This window comes from Vipera ursinii, assembly GCF_947247035.1.
Source record: "Vipera ursinii genome assembly, contig: scaffold_200, whole genome shotgun sequence".
NCBI classification, from domain to species: Eukaryota; Metazoa; Chordata; class Lepidosauria; order Squamata; family Viperidae; genus Vipera; species Vipera ursinii.
Genome location: NW_028148280.1, coordinates 1 through 17152, shown reverse-complemented (window position 1 = coordinate 17152; position 17152 = coordinate 1). Strand labels below are relative to the sequence as shown.

General features: G+C 47.0%; 1 protein-coding gene across 1 annotated transcript; it reads right to left on the bottom strand.

Moving 5' to 3' along the window:
* Nucleotides 1-12548: 12548 nt before the first annotated feature.
* LOC310650625 (GTPase IMAP family member 7-like) lies at nucleotides 12549-17034 on the bottom strand. Its single transcript, XM_083380206.1, has 3 exons — nucleotides 16956-17034; nucleotides 13406-13461; nucleotides 12549-13243 (listed from the first exon to the last, which is right to left on the bottom strand). Exons 2-3 carry the CDS (start codon nucleotides 13422-13424, stop codon nucleotides 12585-12587), a joined length of 678 nt encoding a protein of 225 aa, XP_083236332.1. The 5' UTR covers nucleotides 13425-13461; nucleotides 16956-17034; the 3' UTR covers nucleotides 12549-12584.
* Nucleotides 17035-17152: the final 118 nt, after the last annotated feature.

Below are 17152 nucleotides of genomic sequence, written 5' to 3'. Positions count from 1 at the left end.
AGATCAATTGTTTGGTACAGGGCAATTTATCACCGCTGCCCAACAAGCCCAAGCTCCTAGAGAAGCCTTTAATCTTATACAGGAAGGAGCGTTGGCAGCTTTCAGAAGAATAGATGACCCTCACAGTAGGGCAAAAATGTCATTTTCAAAAATGTATCAAGGTCCTAATCAGTCTTATGCAGAGTTTGTGGACCGTTTGCAAGAAGAAATTGTTAGGCAAATTGACAATTCATATGCTCAAAATGAATTATTACTGAAATTGGCTTATGAAAATGCTAACGAGGACTGCAAAAAACTGTTAAAACCGATTATTGCCATGCCAAATGCCACTCTTGCTGACTACTTAAACGCATGTCGCATAGTAGGCACAACGGCATATTCTATGGATGCCCTGGCTAGGGCACTAAACAATGGAGGACAAAGAAAACCAATGGGAAATTGTTTTAACTGTGGCAAGCTCGGACATTTTAAAGCACAATGCCGGGCACCCGGGGGAGGAGCGAATCGGCCTCAAAATAGCTCCTCCGCGAGACCGAAAACAGTCTGTCCTCGCTGTAAAAAGGGATTTCATTGGGCAAATCAATGCCGTAGCTCTTCTTCATCCGCTCCCCAGGACCAATTCCAGGGAAACTAGAGGGGGGGCGTTCAGCTAGCCCAACACCAAAGGCTGACTTTTCACAATCACATCCTGATGTTTTTAATATTGTTACATCAGAAGCCCTGGAGATCAACGTGCCTGGGATGGTTTATTTTTTGCCAACTCAGCCCGACCCTCAGGGTCCCCAACCACCAAATTCTCCTTTGTTAGCGTTTCCGGTGCGAGACCTCATGGCTCGGGGAATTTTGGCCTCGCCTTTTTTGCGAGATTCAAACGATTTTTCATCCGTTGCAATGGCGGTTATCGGAAACACACCCACTTCTTTTCAACAGGGAGAACTCGTGGCGACGGCCATTTTGATTTCGCCTGCCACACCCTTTCCCTCCTTTCAAATGGTGGATGCCCTTGCAATTGAAAGAACAGTTCAAGATGGCCACCCCATGATGACATTTAAAATTCATAACCGGAACTTTTCTGGTTTATTGGACACGGGGCTGATGTTAGTGTCATTCGAACAGAAGAGTGGCCGGAAAATTGGGAAACAGAAAGTGCTCCGGCAGTGAGAGGAGTGGGGGGAATTCAACACGCTGTCCGCAGCAAGCGGTGGCTTCCGGTAACTTCCTCTGCTGTGTCTTCTATTGCCTATTTTCAACCTGTGATTTTGCCCATTCACACGAACCTGTGGGGAAGGGATTTGATGTCACAATTTCAAGCAAAATTGACCCATGAGTAACATGTTTCAGACCATTCAACCTTTAAAGCTTCATTTGAAAACTGATACACCCGTCTGGGTAGATCAATGGCCATTAACTCAGGAAAAATTAAAAGCTTTAAAGCAATTAGTAAATGAGCAATTGGACAATGATCACATTGAATCTTCACACAGCCCTTATAACACTCCAGTGTTTGTCATCAAAAAGAAATCAGGCAAATGGAGATTTTTGCACGATCTCAGAGCCATCAATGCGATTTTGAAACCAATGGGGGTGCTACAACTTGGTTTGCCTAATCCAAATTTAATTCCTCAAAATTATGATTTAATGATAATTGATTTAAAGGATGCATTTTTTTCGATCCCATTGTGTAAAGAAGACAGACAACTTTTTGCTTTTACATTGCCTGTTTTTAATAATTCAGAACCTGCCCAAAGATATCAATGGAAAGTTCTGCCTCAAGGCATGCTTAACAGCCCCACCATGTGTCAATGGTACGTGGCAAAGGTGTTGCCACCATATCGTGATAAGCATCCACATTTTTTGGTTTATCACTATATGGACAATATTTTAATTGCAGCACCAGGCCCCAAAGGAACTGTTATGGCAACTTTTGATTTTTTAACAAGGATTTTAAATCAGTTTGGATTTTTTGTCAGTCCACAAAAAGTTCAACACATGTCGCCTTATTCCTATTTAGGTCATAAGCTTTTATCCACAGTGGCTTACCCCCATATTCCAAAATTATTTTTGCCATCACAACCAACATTGGTACAATTGCAGCAATATCTGGGAACCATTAATTGGGTAAGACCATATTTGTCATTGACAACATCAGACCTATGTTCCTTTTGCTGCTATTATTTTAAACACGCCTGGACTATTTACTGCTGCTATCGTTCAATGTGCTAACCAATTGAAAATTTTGGAGTGGATTCATTTATCCCACACGCCCAAAGTTTCTATTTTAACCAGAGAAGCCCAATTGGCTCAATTGATTTTTAAAATTCGTCACCGAACGAAAGCCTTGATTGGGCTGGAGATAGACACTCTTTTTGTGCCTATGTCTTTGCAAATTTGGGAATCATTTTTTCAAACCTCAAGTGAATTGCAATTTTCCTTAGCTGATTGGCATGGCAAGGTTTCTTGTCACCCACCACCCGATTATCGTTTGCAAATTGTTCGCACTGTACCCATTGACTGGTTGTCACCCTTGTCTCCTCATCCCCTGCATTCGGCTGTCACAGTTTTTGCAGACGGGAGCAAGGAGTGTGGCGCCTGTGCCTGGTTGGAGCATGGTCAGTGGATCACCAAGCAAACCACTCCCCAGCGGTCAGCTCAGAAAGCTGAATTGGCTGCTTCAATTTTGGCCTGTCCAATTTTTTCATCTCAACCTTTGAATCTTATTGTGGATAGCCTTTATGTTTATCACACAATTCAAGTGATTTATGGCTCTTATTCATCCCCATCCATTCCACCAGATTTGTTACAACTTTTTTTAACCTTGCAAAATTTGCTTTCTGAACGCCAGCATCCTGCTTTTGTTGCTCACCTTCGTAGTCATCAGCCTTTCCCAGGTTTTTTGCAAGAGGGAAACAATGTTGCAGACCAGGCTGCCTCCGGACCTTCGGCCTGTTCTTTGCAACCCCTCACCCCCTGGGAAAGTCATTCCTATTTTCATCAAAATTCCAAAGCTTTGCAGAAGCAGTTTGGCATCACCCGCTGCAGAAGCCATTGCAATTCGCCAGCAATGTCCAACCTGCAGTCAACAAGCCACTGCAATCCCTATGGGTGTTAATCCAAGGGGATTGGAGCCTTGCCAAATTTGGCAAATGGATGTCACCCAATATGCACCGTTTGCCCCATGGAAGTATTTGCATGTTTCAATTGATACCTTTTCAGGATTCATCATGGCCACCCCCCCCCCAAAGAGGAGAAGCCACCAAACATGTCATTAATCATTGCATTCGGACCTTTGCAGTGCTGGGATGTCCAAAAGAACTCAAAACAGATAATGGCCCTGCCTATAGCAGTCAAGCCATGGCAGAATTTTGTCATCATTGGCAAATCACACACAAATTTGGAATTCCATATAATAGCCAAGGCCAAGCCTTGGGGGAAAGGGCTAACCAAACCTTGAAACATGCTTTAGATCGCTATAAAAATCAGAACGGGGGAAAACGAAGCCCCAACCTCCCGGCAGTGCAAAATATTTTAAATCTTTGTCTTTATACTTTGAACTTTGCTAATTTGACTGGTCATCCATTAAGCACAGCTGCAGAGCGGCATTTTTCATCTCCAGTTGCAGATCAGCCTAAACCCAAAGTGTGGTACCGCCAACTTCCAGACCTAACTTGGAAAGGCCCCGCAGACCTTCTCACTTGGGGAAGAGGCTACGCAGCTGTTCAACTGCCAAAGTGCTGTGGGTTCCCGGTCATCATGTTCGTCCGTATCACGCCTCCACAAACACAACTGCAGAACCCATTAAAGATGACAGCATGGTTTGTGACTTTTCTCAGCTTTGTTCTAACACCACTGACTGACGCCACTAAAACGCAATTCCATCTGAAAGCTTAGCCCAGATGTCAAGTTTTGCCGTCTACTCAGCCTGCAGTATTTCATTGTGCCTCCACGTCAACAGCCATCCCATCCCGTTCTTTACAATGGCTCACACCTTTGACATTGCTTCCAGTCAAAAAATGACTCTTTTCACACTGTTTTTATTCAAGACTCAGTGCTAACCTTGATTCTTTTTCCACCCATGATCAATCAAACCACCAACTATTGATCATTTTGAACATTATTGGATAGGGGTTCGAGTCATTTGGCAGCCACATCCTCGCCCCTCTCGGTCCCCACACCATGGGGTGATACTTGGCCCTACCTTTGTTTATGGACATACTGGCGATATTGTTTATTTTCATTGTTCAGATCACTCTCAACCTTATTGCCCCATCGCATGGACCCAGAAGGAACAACCTGTTGTTAACAACGAGTCTATGGTCATTTACCATCATCATCCATGTCGAGTTTTGCTTCAACTTATTGTTAGCCCCGGGACCACTGGCTTCTATTATTGTCAAGGTTTCAGTAGAGGACGCCAATTTAAAGACTGGGTAGAACTTGCTTCCATTGATAACTTTGCTAAACCTCCCCTCTTCCAGGACTTGTTCGTTTACACGCATCGTTATAAGACCAAGGCAGGACAGATGAACACGTATAAAGTTTTGTCCTGGCGTCGACGTTCCACTAAGACTCAGACTGAGGGACGATGTGAACTCTGTATAGTTACCACCACACCAAGCTAGGTACAACAATAACCAAAACACTGATTTTTCATACTCAATGACCCATTTAGCAAAAGAAAGTGCTAAATCAAGAACTTATATTATGCAAAATCGATTGGCCCTGGATTGTTGTTGTTGTTAGTTGCGAAGTCGTGTCCGACCCATCGCGACCCTATGGACAATGTTCCTCCAGGCCTTCCTGTCCTCTACCAGGCCCTGGATTATCTCTTAGCAAAAGAAGGGGGGGGGGTATGTGGAAAATTTAATCTTACAAATTGTTGTATTGAAATTGACGACGGCGGGAAAGTGATTCGGGAGATTGGGGACAAAATGATTAAAGTAGCTCATGTTCCTGTTCAAACATGGAATGGTTTTAACTTTCACGAATTATTCGGTACATGGTTTCCAAAATTGCCTGGTTTACAAGCTATTGCAGCTTTAATAGGCATGCTTGCTTTAGGATGTATTATTTTGCCTTGTGTTTTACCTATTTTTGTTAGAACTATCTCTGATAGCATTTCATTTATAGCAGAGCAACGTGCCATCAAGCATGTAAATGCCTTGTGGGAAAGAAAATATCACTTATTGCCTCACGAAGACCTTGAGTCAGATACTACGGACCGCGCCATTGAAAAGGCCTCCTTCGCATGAGACACAGATGGCGAGGAGGGCCAAGAGGAAGCCCTATGTTTAGCAACGGAATGCACCACATCTCTGTCCTCCCGGGCCCACATTGACTGCTCCTTAGAGTCCCTTGGGTCAAAAAACAAAAAAGGAGGAGATGTAGGAAACCTGTCATATTTCCACCTTAGGCTCACATAAAATGGCGCAGGTCTGGCTCAGGGCAGAGACGAGTTTCGTTTCTGCGCATAAGTTGCAGTTTACCAGAAATCAGATGACCTTGCTACGTGCAGACGGACAATCCCGTTGGAACACGTAGAAGAAATTAACAGAAACCATGACATTCCATGCAGGGCTATAGCTGAAATGTAACCATGGGATAGCTGAAATGTAACCATTGGATAGCTGAAATGTAACCATTGGATAGCTGCTTGTTGCTTGTGTGTTGCTTGTATTTCAATAAAAGAGAGCTGAGGACTTCGGTCTGGGCCCTCATCCCGAGAACGCTCAGAGAGACGTGTCCTCATTTATTGGCAAGTCATGAGGAGCCCGCCGGGTGCGAAAAACCCGCAAAATAGAACAGAATAGAAATACGAAAAGGAATAGAACGGAATAGTATATAGAATAGAATAGAATAGAATAGAATAGAATAGAATAGAATAGAATAGAATAGAATAGAATAGAATAGAATAGAATAGAATAGAATAGAATAGAATAGAATAGAAATACGGAAAGGAATAGAACGGAATAGTATATAGAATAGAATAGAATAGAATAGAATAGAATAGAATAGAATAGAATAGAATAGAATAGAATAGAATAGAATAGAATAGAATAGAATAGAATAGAATAGAAATACGGAAAGGAATAGAACGGAATTGTATATAGAATGGAATGGAATGGAATGGAATAGAATAGAATAGAATAGAAATATGGAAAGGAATAGAACGGAATAGTATATAGAATAGAATAGAATAGAATAGAATAGAATAGAATAGAATAGAATAGAATAGAATAGAATAGAATAGAATAGAATAGAATAGAAATACGGAAAGGAATAGAACGGAATAGTATATAGAATAGAATAGAATAGAATAGAATAGAATAGAATAGAATAGAATAGAATAGAATAGAATAGAATAGAAATACGGAAAGGAATAGAACGGAATAGTATATAGAATGGAATGGAATGGAATGGAATAGAATAGAATAGAATAGAATAGAAATATGGAAAGGAATAGAACGGAATAGTATATAGAATAGAATAGAATAGAATAGAATAGAATAGAATAGAATAGAATAGAATAGAATAGAATAGAATAGAATAGAATAGAAGAGTAGAGTAGAGTAGAGTAGAGTAGAGTAGAGTAGAGTAGAGTAGAGTAGAATAGAATAGAAATGCGAAAAGGAATAGAACGGAATAGTATATAGAATAGAGTAGAGTAGAGTAGAATAGAATAGAATAGAATAGAATAGAATAGAATAGAATAGAATAGAATAGAATAGAATAGAATAGAATAGAATAGAATAGAATAGAATAGAAATACGGAATGGAATAGAACCAGTGCTTTTTTTGTAAAAGGAAAAGGTGCCGGAACTCACACATGTCACACAACCCGCCTTGCCTACCCTACAAGGTTCCATCCAAAAAAGGTGCCGGAACTCCGTTCTGACCGTTCTATGAGAAAAAAAGCCCTGAATAGAACGGAAGGGAATAGACCAGGGGTGTCAAACTCAATTTCATTGAGGGCCGCATCAGCTTTGAAGTTTCCCTCAGGGGGCCGGGTGGGTATGGCCTGGGTGGGCGTGGCCTACTGGGTGGGCGTGGCTAGAGTGCGTACGGCCTACTGGGTGGGCGTGGCCAGCTCTCCATCGTTGGCGTCAAGGGTGCCTATGGGGGCCTGGGCAGGAGTGGGACAGATCTGAGGGTCTCTGGCAGGAGGAGGGTCTCTGGGCCAGGGCCAAGGCAGAGGGGGCCATTCTCTCACTGTTTCCAGGATGGCTTCGTGGGCCGCATGAAACCACTTCGCGGGCCGGATCCAGCCCCCAGGCCTTGTGTTTGACATGTCTGGATAGAATAGAACAGAAATAAGGAAAGGAGTAGGATAGAATAGACTAGACTAGACTAGATTAGACTAGACTAGAATAGACTAGAATAGAACAGAACAGAACAGAACAGAACAGAAATAAGGAAAGGAATAGAATGGAATAGTATATAGAATAGAATAGAATAGAACAATGAATGGAATGGGAATAGAATAGAATAGAATAGAATAGAATAGAATAGAATAGAATAGAATAGAATAGAATAGAATAGAATAGAAAATATGGAATAGAATAGAATAGAATATTGAATAGAATAGAATAGAATAGAATAGAATAGAATAGAATAGAATAGAATAGAATAGAATAGAATAGAATAGAATAGAATAGAATAGAACAATGAATGGAATGGGAATAGAATAATGAATAGAATAGAATAGAATAGAATAGAATAGAATAGAATAGAATAGGATAGGAAATATGGAATAGAATAGAATAGAATAGAATAGAATCACAGAGCTGGAAGGGACCTTGGAGGTCTTCTAGTCCAGCCCCCCCCCCCCCCTCAGGCAGGAGATGAAGCTTTGAGAAGCCAGCAAAAGTGAAACCGGGCAACAGACGACAGGTGGAGAGACACACGCCTTGTCCCTGGCTGAGCCGGACAAAGTCCCAGGTGCGCCCGCATTTTATGGCCCTGTTTGTACCTGGGATCCATCAACGGCTCACCTGCAGGTCCGCCGTTCCCCGCCTTTGGGGGGGCTCCAGAGCTCTTCTGGGGTTGGTGGACCATGGGGCCCTGGGACCCCTCCCTCCCCTGCTGGCCACATGCCAATCAGCTCCAGAGAAATCACAAAGGTTTAATCTTGGAGAAGCCAGAAAAGAGAAACCGAGGAAGAGATAACGGGGAGAGACCCGCCTTGTCCCCACAGAGCCCAGATGGAACCCAGATAAGGTCCCAGGTGCATTTTATGGCTCTGTTTATACCTGGGAAATCAGGAAGTGCTCACCTGTTTACGAAGGTTCACTGTTCCCAGCTTTACCGGGTGTCTCTGTGTGTGTGTGTGTGTGTGTGTGTGTGTGTGTGTGTGTGTGTTATCCTGAACGCTTCTTGGGCTGGTGGGGCTTCTTGGGAGGCAGATTAATAACAATAACAGTGATGGTGGTGCTGGTGGTGATGAAGTTGGAAGGAACCTTGGAGGTCATCTAGTCCAACCCCCTGCTTAAGGGGGAGACCCTTACAGAACAGCAGAGTTAGAATAGAACAGAACAGAACAGAACAAGAAATTAGAATAGAATAAAATAGAATAGAATAGAATAAGAAATAATAGAATAGAATAGAACAAGAAATAAGAATAGAATAGAATAGAATAGAATAGAATAGAATAGAATAGAATAGAATAGAATAGAATAGAATAGAATAGAATAGAATAGAATAGAAATGAAATACGGAATGGAATAGAACGGAATAGTGTATATAGAATAGTATATAATAGAATAGAAATAGAAATAGAAATAGAATAGAATAGAATTAGAATAGAATAGAATAGAATTAGAATAGAATAGAATAGAATAGAATAGAATAGAATAGAATAGAATAGAATAGAATAGAAATACGGAATGGAATAGAACGGAATAGTATATAGAATAGTATATAATAGAAATAGAAATAGAAATAGAAATAGAAATAGAAATAGAATAGAATAGAATAGAATAGAAATAGAATAGAATAGAATAGAATAGAATAGAATAGAATAGAATAGAATAGAAGCTGGAAGGGACCTTGGAGGTCTTCTAGTCCAGCCCCCTGCTCAGACAGGAAACCCTATAGCATATATTATTACTATTGTTCATGTATTATTATTATTAAAAGGGACACGGTGGCTCAGTGGGTTAGGATGCTGAGCTTGCCGATCAGAAGATCGGCAGTTTGGCGGGTCGAATCCCGAGTGCCGCATAACAGGGTGAGCGCCTGTTACGCGTCCCAGCTTCTGCCAACCTAGCAGTTCGAAAGCACGTAAAAAAAAATGCAAGTAGAAAAATAGGGACCACTACGGTGGGAAGGTAACAGCGTTCCGTGCGCCTTTGGCGTCTAGTCATGCCGGTCACATGACCACGGAGACGTCCTCGGACAAGCGCTGGCTCTTTGGCTTTGAAATGGAGATGAGCACCGGCCCCTAGAGTCGGAAATGACTAGCACGCATGTGCGGGGCAACCTTTACCTTTACCCTTTATTATTATTATTGTTCATGTATAATGATGATGATGATGGAGGAAAGGACCTTGGAGGCCATCTAGTCCAACCCCCTGCTCAAGCAAGAGACCCAAGACCATTTCAGACTAATGGCTGTCCAGTCTCTTCCTAAAAACCTCCAGTGTTGGAGCATTCATAGCTTCTGGAGGCAGCTCGTTCCACCGATTCATCGATTGACGCTTTCCATCCCGGGGGTTTTCATGTGGTGACCCAAACCATTTAGCAAAGAGGAAGATAGCCCTGTCCCCTCTTTCCCAAGATTTGGAGCCCCTCCCCCACTCCCACCCGGCTTCCCCGAGGGCTGATCCCGAAGGGGGCTGTGGGACGCTTTCCCAGCCTCTGCCCCCCCTTCATTTCTGGACATCCAAAGTTGCTCGGGAGTGTCGCTCTATATAGCAGTCACTGGGTGATGCTTCGGTCCTGAGCCGGTGATGGGGAGGCGGGGGGGGCGTCTGCTGCGAGTTGGCTCACCTCCCACCTTGGCCCTTACCCCCGGGGCACATCTAGGGAAGGGGGCTCAGGGCCCACCAGAGCTGGGCAGCCTAAAAGAGCGAGGCGGGGGGGCCTGGAAGGGAATTGGGGCTCCTGGATTCAGTTGGGCCCGGCAGCTGACCGAGGTTGGGCGTCTACCAGCCACTTCTTTGCGCCCCCATTTCTTGGGAAACATTTTTTCCCTGGCTTCGTCGGCCGCCTCCTCGGCACGCTCGCTTGGCTGCGCCCCGTGGATGTGGGCGTTCGTCTCTGGGAAGGTAAACCCACGGCGAGGAGGAGCCGAGGGGCTTTCGAGGCCCCAACGTGGAAGTTCTGGGGAGCCCCCACCCCGACGGAATTTAGAGGATCCGGTGGAGAGAGACAGAGGGGCATTTGAATGAAGGAACGAACGAACCTTTATTATCAAAGCACATGTGTACCGTGAGATTGGCTGAGCCTCTCTTCGTGCCCCCCCCGCCCACGACCACAACTCCCGAGGACAACAGACCCACCATCTTGTTACACCAGGTAAGCTCATTGCACAACGCGCCGGCCCCGCAAGTCGATCATACGTAGAGTTGATTTGACTTATTTCCCATTTGCGCTTTGAGGAGAGGGAACCGGGCCAGGGGCTGCGTGGAGAATCCCCCCCCCAGCTTCCTTGGGCAGGAATGCCATCAAAGGGACTGACCCCCCCATCTCCTGGGGGGGACAATGGGGTGTCACAAGGAAGCTCTGGGATCACCCGGAGACCTGGGTCAGTGCTGGGAGAACTGGGGCTTGGGGGGGGGGGAGGAAGAGCAGCTCCTGAGGACCGAAGGAAGGGATAGGGGGACATCAAGGCTGGGGGAGGAATCGGAGGGGGATCGTGGAAGAGGCGCGGCCCAATGGGGGCTGGACTTGGGAGTATCGTCATAAAAGAACTGCTGCCCCTTTGGCCACTGGACCCGACACCTTTTCCGCCGGTTTGCCGAGAAGACCGGAAGTCCGTCGGTGAAGGGAAGTGGAGGAACAATGCCCAACGTGGAAGGAACGCCTTTCCTGGGCCCAGGGTAAAAAGCTTCAGGAGAAACCCTCCATTCTGACCCCCTCGCCGATTAAATTCTACTCAATTCCATGTCCCAATCCTCCGGGATGTCCCCCTTCTACCTTTTGAGTGCGTCCTGGCCCGGACCAAGTTAAGCTGAGGAGAGCCAGCCAGCCCCTGCTCCCCAAATCCCCCCTTGAAAACACGCGGCCTCTTTCATAAGCAAGGAGGAGATTTAATAAGAAGGTTTCAGGCTGAAGCGGAAAGAGCCTCCCTCCTGAGTCCGCGTTGGCCAACGGAAGGTGTGGGAGAGGACTATAGCATCGGCCTTGCAGCTCTTAGGAAAACATGAACTCACCCCAGAAAAACAGGAACAGGTGAGCAAGAAGCTCAAGGCTGCCTTGTCTTGATGCGCTTTGGTGCCAGCCGAAGTGAACGGGAGATGTTTTCAAGGTTCTGCTACTATAATCGGCACCAATAAAATCTAATATTTGTTGTGTCGGTGGTTTCTCGGCCTGGTCTGCCTTGAAGGATTGACAGATGGGGAAGTCCCAAAGAAAAAGTAGCAACTGTTAGGAAAGCATGAATTCACCCCAGGAAAACAGGAACGGGTGAGCAAGAAGCTCAAGGCTGCCTTGTCTTGATGCGCTTTGGTGCCAGCGGGAACGGACGGGAGACACTTTCAAGATTCTGCTACTATAATCGGCACCAATAAAGTCTAATATTTCTTGTGTCATTGGTTTCTCAGCCTGGTCTGCCTTGAAGGACTGACAGATGGGGAAGCCCCAAAGAAAACATGTAGCAACTGTTAGGAAAACATGAATTCATCCCAGGAAAACAGGAAGGGGTGAGAAAGAAGCTCAAGGCTGCCTTGTCTTGATGCGCTTTGGTGCCAGCGGGAACGGACGGGAGACACTTTCAAGATTCTGCTACTATAATCGGCACCAATAAAGTCTAATATTTCTTGTGTCGTTGGTTTCTCGGCCTGGTCTGCCTTGAAGGATTGAGAGATGGGGAAGTCCCAAAGAAAATATGTGGCAGCAGTTAATAAAACATGAATTCACCCCAGGAAAACAGGAAGGGGTGAGAAAGAAGCTCGGCTCCATCGTCTTGATGTGCTTTGGTGTCAGCAGGAACAAAGGAGTGACGCTTTCAGGATTCTGCTATTCTCTATATTGAATCAAGCCGAGCTCTAATATCTCACGTGGTGGTGGTTTCCTGGCCTGCTCTACCTTGAAGGACTAATGGGTGGGAAGCCCCAAACAGAGTGTACTTCCAGAGAGATCTGGCTTCAGGATGGTGGAGATATAGGCTGCGAGGCCAGTTGAGGGCAGGATCTTCCCGGGCCCTTGAAGGAAGTCCTGTCGTCTGAGGGGGTGAAACCGGGATCTCGGGAGAAGGAATCATCTCAGGGTGACTCCGCCACGAACCTCTGAGTTGGGTTCTTTGGCGGTCTCCCGGCGAGGGCTGGATTAGAACTCAGCGCAGAAGGGGGGGAAAAACAGGGCGGTGGCCTTTGACAGAGCCTCCCCCTTGGAGCAGAGGATCCATTAGAGAAGCTTGCTGGTGTCTGTTAGGCCATAAGACACCAGCCTTCCTTCTTTCGCTCGTACTGCGCTTGGTCATCCTGCATCATGTCCTCCGTGTAACAAGGAGCATCGATGTTCTTCCACACCAGCTCGTCAATCATGGTCATCAGTTGGGCCACCTGAGCCTCCCGTTCTTCTCCTTCGGCCTTGTTGTTGAAGGCCAGGCAGCGGTTCCCACACTGGGCCACCAGTTCCCGAAGCGAGTCCTCTCCCTCGGATACGAATTCCTCCAGAGTCTTGCCTTCCAGCTCATCCTTGCGGGTGAACAAGAGGATCATGTAATTCCTGGCCTTCCAGCTGAAGATCTCATCGATCAGCCGAGCCACGTCCTCCTCCTCCTCCTGGGAGGAAGGGCCAGGACGAATCACCCGCAGAATAACATGGGGACCCGGGAAGCAAAATCTCACACACTGCCTCACTTCGGCAGCATTTAGCCACTCTGGATGCTTAGCGTTTAAAAAGCCCGGCGTGTCGACCACCACAATCTTCCGGCCCTTCCACCGCGTCTCCTTCTTTTGGCAAATCGGCGTTCCTGACGGCCACAACTGAAGCTGCTGAAAGAGGTCGCCGCCCAGGATTGTGTTTCCTGTCGCACTTTTCCCACCTCTGCTTTTGCCCACCAGGACGATCCTCCGCTCGGGCCCTGCAACCCAGAAGGGGAGTGGGGAGAGGAGGAGAAGAAGGGGACCCTGGCCAGCAGCCTACGGCCGTCACAGCCTGCCCCTCCTCCCAGGACAGCAGCTTTGACCCCAGACCATCCACTCACCCACTCACCCACCCCTCCCTCCAGGGTCCAAGACTTTACCTGGCATGCCCTCGGCCATGTTCGGAAGATTCACTCCAGAGCAAACCTCGAGGTTTCTGGGCGGGGGAAAAAATTGAAATGGAATCAGGCAAAGGAGAGACTGGCCTTAACCACTCTGTCATTCTCTGATTCTGTCAGGGTCTTCCTGCACAGAACGGGGGGCTGGACTAGATGACCTCCAGAGTCCCTTCCCACTCTGTAAGGGTCTCCTGCTCGAGCAGGCGGTTGGACTAGATGACCTCAAAGGTCCCTTCCCACTCTTTTATTCTGTCATTCTGTAAGGGTCCCCTGCTCAGGCAGGAGGTTGGACTAGATGACCTCCAAGGTCCCTTCCAGCTCTATTCTATTCTATTCTATTCCATTCCATATTTTCTATTCTATTCTATTCTATTCTATTCTATTCTATTCTATTCTATTCTATTCTATTCTATTCTATTCTATTCTGTTCTATTCTATTCCATTCTATTCTTCTATTCTATTTTATTCTATTCCATTCCATATTTTCTATTCTATTCTATTCTATTCTATTCTATTCTATTCTATTCTATTCTATTCTTCTATTCTATTTTATTCTATTCCATTCCATATTTTCTATTCTATTCTATTCTATTCTATTCTATTCTATTCTATTCTATTCTATTCTATTCTATTCTATTCTATTCTATTCTATTCTACCTTTGTAACCTCTAGGGGATAGAACAGAACAGAACAGAACAGAACAGAACAAAACAGAATAGGAATAGAGTAGAGTAGAGTAGAGTAGAGTAGAGTAGAATAGAATAGAAGAAATAAGAATAGAGTCGAATTAGAACAGAATAGAACAGAACAGAACAGAACAGAACAGAACAGAACAGAACAGAATAGAATTATAGAATGGAATGGAATAAGAATAGAATAGAATTGGAATGGAATGGAGTGGAGTAGAGTAGAATAGAATAGAATAAGAAATATAATAGAAGAAATAAGAATAGAGTAGAATAGGAATAGAATAGAATTAGAATAGAATAGAATAGAATCACAGAGCTGGAAGGGACCTTGGAGGTCTTCTAGTCCAACACACTGCTTAAGCAGGAGACTCTTACAGAAAAGTCCCCCACCCCACCCCCTCCCCCATCCCAGGCAGGAGATGAAGCTTTGAGAAGCCAGCAAAAATGAAACCGGGCAACAGGTGACAGGTGGAGAGACACACCTTGTCCCTGGCTGAGCCTGGACAAAGTCCCAGGTGCGCCTGCATTTTATGGCCCTGTTTGTACCTGGGACCCATCAACGGCTCACCTGGAGGTCCACTGTTCCCAGCCTTCCGCGAGGGAGGGGGGGTATGCCGAGCGCTTCTTGGGCTGGTGGGGCTGCTTGGGAGGCAGATTAATGATAATCATAATAAAGTTGGAAGGGACCTTGGAGGTCATCTAGTCCAACACACTGCTTAAGCAGGAGACCCTTACAGAAAAGCAGAGTTAGAATAGAATAGAATAGAATAGAATAGAATAGAATAGAATAGAATAGAATAGAATAGAATAGAATAGGAGTAGAGTAGAATAGAATAGAATAGAATAGAATAGAATAGAATAGAATATGGAATATTGTCCCTTTCAATTCTTTATTCTATGGTTACATAAGGGTCTCCTGCTCGAGCAGAGGGCTGGACTAGATGACCTCCCAAGGTCCCTTCTTCTGTCATTCCATAAGAGTCCTCTGCTGGAGCAGGGGGCTGGACTCGGTGACCTCCCCAGGTCCCTTCCCACTCTGTTCTTCTGTGATTGCAGAAGAGTCCTCTGCTGGAGCAGGGGGCTGGACTAGATGACCTTCCCAGGTCCCTTCCCACTCTCTTCTTCTGTCATTCCAGAAGAGTCCTCTACTGGAGCAGGGGGCTGGACTAGATGACCTCCCCAGGTCCCTTCCCACTCTCTTCTTCTGTGATTGCAGAAGAGTCCTCTACTGGAGCAGGGGGCTGGACTAGATGACCTTCCAAGATCCCTTCCCACTCTCTTCTTCTGTGATTGCAGAAGAGTCCTCTACTGGAGCAGGGGGCTGGACTAGATGACCTCCCAGGTCCCTCCCCACTCTGTTCTTTTGTGATTGCAGAAGAGTCCTCTACTGGAGCAGGGGGCTGGACTAGATGACCTTCCAAGATCCCTTCCCACTCTGTTCTTCTGTCATTCTAGAAGAGTCCTCTGCTGGAGCAGGGGGCTGGACTAGGTGACCTCCCCAGGTCCCTTCCCACTCTCTTCTTCTGTCATTCCAGAAGAGTCCTCTGCTGGAGCAGGGGGCTGGACTAGATGACCTCCCCAGGTCCCTTCCCACTCTCTTCTTCTGTCATTCCAGAAGAGTCCTCTACTGGAGCAGGGGGCTGGACTAGATGACCTTCCAAGATCCCTTCCCACTCTCTTCTTCTGTGATTGCAGAAGAGTCCTCTGCTGGAGCAGGGGGCTGGACTAGGTGACCTCCCCAGGTCCCTTCCCACTCTGTTCTTCTGTGATTGCAGAAGAGTCCTCTGCTGGAGCAGGGGGCTGGACTAGATGACCTTCCAAGGTCCCTTCCCACTCTCTTCTTCTGTCATTCAGAAGAGTCCTCTGCTGGAGCAGGGGGCTGGACTAGGTGACCTCCCCAGGTCCCTTCCCACTCTGTTCTTCTGTGATTGCAGAAGAGTCCTCTGCTGGAGCAGGGGGCTGGACTAGATGACCTCCCCAGGTCCCTTCCCACTCTCTTCTTCTGTCATTCCAGAAGAGTCCTCTACTGGAGCAGGGTGCTGGACTAGATGACCTCCCCAGGTCCCTTCCCACTCTGTTCTTCTGTGATTGCAGAAGAGTCCTCTGCTGGAGCAGGGGGCTGGACTAGATGACCTCCCCAGGTCCCTTCCCACTCTGTTCTTCTGTGATTGCAGAAGAGTCCTCTGCTGGAGCAGGGGGCTGGACTAGATGACCTCCCCAGGTACCTTCCCACTCTGTTCTTTTGTGATTGCAGAAGAGTCCTCTGCTGGAGCAGGGGGCTGGACTAGATGACCTCCCCAGGTCCCTTCCCACTCTGTTCTTCTGTCATTCCAGAAGAGTCCTCTGCTGGAGCAGCGGGGCTGGACTAGATGACCTCCCCAGGTCCCTTCCCACTCTGTTCTTCTGTGATTGCAGAAGAGTCCTCTGCTGGAGCAGGGGGCTGGACTAGATGACCTCCCCAGGTACCTTCCCACTCTCTTCTTCTGTCATTCCAGAAGAGTCCTCTGCTGGAGCAGGGGGCTGGACTCGATGACCTCCCCAGGTCCCTTCCCACTCTTTTTTATTGTACGATTCCGTTCAGGCTCTCCCGCTCTCGGGCCGGGGGGTGGGGGAGGGCTGGACTAGACGACCTCCGAGGTCCCACTCTGGGGCTCTAAGGCCTGAGCTCGTCCGGTGGCCGGGCAGGGGATGGGGATGGGTGTCCTCGGCCCTTTTTTTTCCCCGCACGACCCTCCTCCTGTCTGCCGGGAAGGGGGGGGAAGTCGCTGCCGCCCCCTCCCCGTTTTCTAGCCCCGGGGAGGGGGAGGAGGAGGAGGAGGAGGAGGGGAGGACACGACACCCACCTGCGAGTATCCTCCGAGGCGCCGCCAGTCGCTTCTGCTCCTCCGCCCAGGTTGTATTTCTCCTGGGGGGTGTGGGGTGGGGCGGGGCGGGGCCACCGGGGTGGGCGGAGTCTCCTTGACCTCCCCCCCTCCCCGCATTAGCGAGATTCCTGCAGCCTCCGCTCCCCCCCCTCCCCGCCCGGGGCTCCTCTTTGGCC